The sequence below is a fragment of the Phyllostomus discolor genome, chromosome X, assembly GCF_004126475.2.
Source record: "Phyllostomus discolor isolate MPI-MPIP mPhyDis1 chromosome X, mPhyDis1.pri.v3, whole genome shotgun sequence".
Classification (NCBI taxonomy): Eukaryota; Metazoa; Chordata; class Mammalia; order Chiroptera; family Phyllostomidae; genus Phyllostomus; species Phyllostomus discolor.
In genome coordinates, this window is record NC_050198.1 from 54,337,996 (window position 1) to 54,343,995 (window position 6,000).

A 6,000-nucleotide genomic window follows, 5' to 3' on the forward strand; every position below is an offset into this window, starting at 1 on the left:
AAACCTTGCAGGCAAGAAGGGGCTAGAAAGAGGTATTTGAAGTCAAGTAAGGCAAAGACCTACATCCAAGATGACTCTACCCAGCAAAGTTTTCATTTAGAATGGAAGGGCAGACAAAGTGCTTCCGAGATAAGGTCAAGTTAAAGGAGTTCATCATTATTAAGTCCTTATTACATGAAAGGTTAAATAAAGGGGCTTATCTAAGAAAAAGAGGATGGTCAAAAATATGAACAGTAAAATGACAGCAAATTCACAACTATCAATTGAACCTAAAAAACAACAATGAAAACAAAAACAAACTAAGCAAACAACCAGAACAGGAAAGAATCACAGAAATGGAGGTCACATGGAAGGTTATCAGTGGGGAGAGGCGGGGGTGAATGGGGAAGAGGTGCAGTGAATAAGAACCATAAATTGTAGGTAAACAAATAGACAGGGGGAGGTTAAGAATAGTATAGGAAATGGAGAAGCCAGAGAACTTATATGTACGACCCATGGACATGGACTAAGGGGGGGAATGCTGATGGGAGGGAGGTTTCTGGGCAGAGGGGAATAAAGGGGAGAGAAAAAATGAGAAAACTGTAATAGCATAATCAATAAAATATACTTTTAAAATGCAGAAAATGTTGAAAGCTCAAAATCACCATTTGGTAAATATCACAGTAATAATTATTCAGGCCAAAATCCTCAATAGATATTAAAATTATCAGGCAAAGTTTGGTGAGACAGGATATTTACCTTGTCTCACAATATTGCTCATATAGTCCCACAAAATCTCCTCACTTTGTAATTACAAAGGGAAAATAAGTGACTTTACAGTGGATAAACCTGGCAAACACAACCTTAACCAAGTTACCACTGTTAACTCAAGGTAAAGAGTTTCATGTGTTACATATAGAGACATCAAAAACCATATTATGTACACTCTTACATAATCACAGAACAGATACATATGTAAATATGTGCACAAAACTATATACAGTTGAGTGAATAGAATTGGATATGATGGGTTGATAAAAACAACAAAAATGAATGGACATCTGAAGAAAACATACCCTGTTTCATCACAATGGACATATACCTGAAAAGTTCAGTGTATTTCATTTTTTATGGAAACTGACTAATTAAAAGAATAAGGCAAATAATTCTTCAAAATAACCATCTACCACAAATTAAAGTTGTTTCTAGGTTGTTTTTAAATTCTCTCTCTATATATACACATGCATACAGAGATCAAACTCTAATATTTTTATTCTAAGCCCAAAGCTATTTCCATTATACCATGCCACTTCTAATATCAGCTGGAACAGATGTAATCCCCATTATATCATTTACTTTTTACCTCCTGTGTCTGCCCCTCCACCCACTCAAAAAAGTAGCAGAAATTAAAATACTCTAAACAGCAAATAAATCTCTATAGAACACATACAAAGGAGGCAGTATAGGACAGTTGTTAAGGGCAAAGAAACTGACATCAAACTGCCTGGATTCAAATTTCCAGCTCCACAATGTATTAGCTAGGTGGTTTTCAGCAAGTTACTTAACCTCTACGATCTGTAGCTTCTTGATCTGTAAAGTGGAGATATCAATGGCATATACCTCATAGATTTTTTGGTGAAAATTAAATATGATCATGTATATCACCATATCAGCACAGTGCCTAGCACATAGTAAGCACTCAAAAAAGTAAGTTATAAGAATATTGACAAATTCTTCCTACGGAGCAGTATACTTCATAGAGGAAAGATCATCCCATGGCTGCGAACCACACTACAGTCTTGAATGAGTCGTTGCCTCTGAACACAAGGAAATAGTACATTTGAATTAGAGAAAACTATCTACTCTACTAACCACACATATACACACAATTTTGAACAGTAAGAATAGTGTAATTTTACAGGCCATATGCACAAAGTAGGATTGCGTATACTACTGCAAGTGTCAGTACAGGTAATCACCTTTAAAAAATACATTATTTCTATCGCTAGAATGACTTTTCCAACCTAAAGCTGCCTATTTCTCTTATTGCTAACCTGTTGGCATATGGGTTATTTTATCCCATCTAATACACACTTTACCTAGAAAAAAAACTTCCACATATTTGTGACATCCCAATTTGGCATGGCTTCAGAGATAAAGAAATCACTTAACTGTGAAAAATTAAAGCAATTTAAGTAGCACTGCTCTTCCTGATATAAAAGTTCCAATACTAGACTACTTCAGTCAACAACCAGCCCCACTACCATTCAGTTTACTCTAGAGAAGAACACCAATGTCCCCAGCACTAGTATGGAGAGCAGATACCATTCATATCTTTGAGATGAATAAAACATTCATCTAACTATGACACTGATTCATAAAGCAGAAAGAACACTTTTATTAAAGGTACAATATCCTAATGATATAGAAATGTAATATAAAATGTTCTATAAAAACTTATATAGGAGAAGTAAGGAAAAAAAAACCTTCATGCTGCATATAGCAATATCAAAATAAAATTGAAATATTTAATCAAATATCTATGAAATCTTTGCCCCTGGGCCAAATGCCATAAGCAGTAAGCACTTAGATGTTTTTAGAAGTAACTATTTTCAACAACACAAGTGTACTTTTATCCAAGAGTCTGTAGGAGTATGGTGTGTGTAAACCTTATCTCATTAAGATACTCTAAATAAAAAAGCAATTTTAAGTCATCCATCTACTTTGATGGAGGAAAAATTATGGCAAGTGTAATTAAAAATATTTTACATGCATGGCTTTTCAGCAGATGTGCTATCATATATGGTGTACTTAGAATATTATGACAGCTTTCCTACCTTGAGTACATACTTTCTGGAAGATAGATGGAGGGCAATGTAATCTGTGGCATCCTAAGTGCAGAGAGAAGCTAGACAGCTAACTTAAAAGTGGGGGATAAATGCAAACAACTGTACTTGAAGAACAATAAAATAATTTTTTAAAAGTTAAAAAAATAAAGTGGACCCAGATAAACTATAACATGTAAATAATTGATAGTCACTCAACCATGTAAAGGCCTAAGCCATGATCTCATACTGAAGTGGTTTTAAAATCAGCTATTATGATTATTCAAATATAACTTTGAAATAATTTGATGCACAGTTCTTTTTTTCTTCAAATTTTTATTCCTAAACCATACTCTTCACCCCCCCCCCCGGCAATCCGTCTTATTAATTTCTTGAATATTCTTACAGAGATATTTTACTTTGTAAACTCGTTAGAGGTTAAATGAAACTAAGGATGATAGGCTTTAGGGTTGCAAACATTTTCTCTGGCAAAACCATTCATTCCTTTACATCTGCCTCCCACCCACAGAAGAATACTGGGTGGGACTGTCCGGATACCTGCCTAGAAGACTTATTGCGGTTTTGATTCTACATTCCTAAAACAGAGTGGAAATTTTTGCTCTGTCATTTCACAAATGCATCCTCCTCCACTCTCCTTTGAATCAGAGCACTCATTTTCCTTTGAAAAAAGACAACTGTTTTCCTTTAAACAGGTGACGGAAATTTTCTCAATTTGTTCAGGTGCCTTGGTAAGTTTTAAAAACAAAAGTAAACAACAAACCCAGAACTTTTAAAAAAGATATTGAAGACCCAAAGCCTGAGGCCATCCTCTTCATTCTTCTGTACCTGAGCATTTGCAACAAGGATGGCAAGGATGGCACAGTGTGTTAGAGAGGCTTTACTGACCACAGGAGAGGGTAGGTTCAAGTTGCTTAAGGGAAGAACTTCATGGACGCCCTTAACACTTTAATGGAAACTCGAAATTAGAAAAGCTAAAATATCAAACAAAGTTTAAAAGTGAGTTCGTTGCGTACAACTAGTGAAAAAAGTTAGCCGGAAGGCAGGCAGGAAGCAAAACACCCAAGAGAAAGGGTGGGGAGAAAAAATTTTAAATACCCACCAGAGACTAGCGATTTATTAGCTTGAGTTCCCCCACCCAATGCTCTGCTCTAGTCCGCACAGCAGCTAGCAGCAGAAAAGCAAGCAGCCCTATTTTAAAACACTTAAACCTCTCCATTGAACTTAAAGCTTGAGTTACCAAGGTTAAATTCAAATGTTTCTTCCTAAACAAGTGAAGGCAAATTTGAATTCCCCAGCCACAGCTTAAGATAAAGGAAAGAAAAGGGACAAAAAATGATTTCAGTTTGAGAGGGAGGTGATGGGGTGGCGGTGGGAGTGGGGGTTGGGTTAGAAGTAAGGACTTACCGCAGCTTCTGTTAGGTGCCCCCAAAGACTCAGGGCCAATGAGAACAAGCCTGCAGCCTGGCTGACTCCTCGCCGTTTCATTCTCATACTGCCGACGCTCCTTCAGCACCCACAGGAAATTCCTGACTGGCTCTGACCAATTGACATAATCTTGAGGGGTTATTGGAGGAGAACTAGAGTCGGAGAAGTACAGCAAGGGCTCGCCAATTGTGCAGGTCGGCTTGGGTGAGGAGAAAGCTTTTTTAGAGTGAAGAGAAAGAAAAAAGGCAGCAGCAGCAGCAATTCCTTTTTCCTCCTCCCACTCCCAAAGCCAGTCTCTCCAGGGCACTTTTCTCTTCCGTCCAGACTCGCAAACTTTTTCCTCATGCAAAAGCAACAAATCTACTTTCCTCCCTCTTTTCTTCCGCACTCCCCGTCCCTGCTCACCAGCACTGGGGATTTAGAGGATCACTCCGCCACAGCTTTAGACTGCACCAACAACCTGTGAGGGAATGAAGCTCAGCTATTTGGCGAGGGAATCTCCCAGACCAGATGACCAAGCACTGCGTGTGCAACCGGGAAGCTTCCCTATTTGTCACGTGCATGTTCAGTTAATACTACTCTTCTCTGCACAGTCCCCCTCTCATTGGCGTAAGCATCCAAGTCGATTACAAATAGACCTGACCTGGGACTATTTTTAGCGGATGGATCTCAGGGAGAACGGACATTTTTATTGTTAATGATTAGAAACAAATTTTAATCACCACTTCTTGGACTGCTGGTGTTCTTTTTCTACCACCTGCTCACGGGAAAGAGTTTCTACACACAACGGAATGTGTGAAAATAGTAGAAATATATAAATATATTTGTATAAGTAAAAAATACTTATAACCAAAGAATTAAGAAAGTGACTCCACTGCAGGATATACATATGGCATTTGGTAGAATTCGGTAGGTATTAGTAATTATTATATGGTTGAATGTTATTGTAATAGAGTCATCTTTTTATTTAGCTACACTGAATGCCATAATTAATATTTATCTCATATTGAACTAACATAAAAGTTACTGACTTTCATTGCAATTGTGTTTCAGAGGGATTTTGGACAGAGACTTAAATAGTTATTGTGCATTTTTTAAAAGTAACACAAACACCTAACTGGAAATATTTACTTTGAGTTTATGTCAGTTGTATAGATGTCTCCCCAAAAGACCTGAACATTACTTTCATAGTTTTAATATATAGATGTTTTTAAGTACCAACAGGTCCAGAAAAATACTTGATGTGGACTCCTTGAAGGATCTTACAAGGATTGACTGAAAAATTCTTCAGGACATTTTTATCTCAAACCCTAGAATTTACCACTTTAGAGCCTTTCAAAGCTTTAGAGCTATTTCATGGCATCCCACTTATCCTTAGGTTCTACTCAGTTTATAGTAGATTTACAACTCCAGAAACCACCAACAGCAGCAGCATCAACCCCGCTACTCCCAAGAGCTTGGTATACAATCCATTGGAATGAGTGTTGTATGTATTTGGACAATCATGCAAGGGAACCTTGAGGCTCACTTGTCTACATAAAAGCCCTGTGCCTTAATCTATATATGTATTATGTGTAACAGTTAACAGTGTTTTATGGAAGTGTGTGATGCATAATTGCTTACATCTTAGAGTATAAGTCACTATGGGCCGTGCTTGAAGCTGTGGAGATGCGTGGGAATGCTGTGTGTAGAGGTGCCTGAAAGTGAGAAATAACAACTGGCTGCCCAGGGTAGGGGGGTGATTGACAGC

The 6,000-nt window shown here is 37.5% G+C and overlaps 1 protein-coding gene across 1 annotated transcript in view; it reads right to left on the reverse strand.

Moving 5' to 3' along the window:
• Positions 1-4,743, reverse strand: part of COL4A5 (collagen type IV alpha 5 chain) — a 295,836-nt gene extending 291,093 nt beyond the window's left edge. The window contains exon 1 of the mRNA XM_036016745.1: positions 4,230-4,743. Within this exon, the coding sequence (XP_035872638.1) occupies positions 4,230-4,316 (87 nt within the window). The 5' untranslated portion in view covers positions 4,317-4,743. The remainder of the gene's footprint in view (positions 1-4,229) is intronic.
• Positions 4,744-6,000: the final 1,257 nt, after the last annotated feature.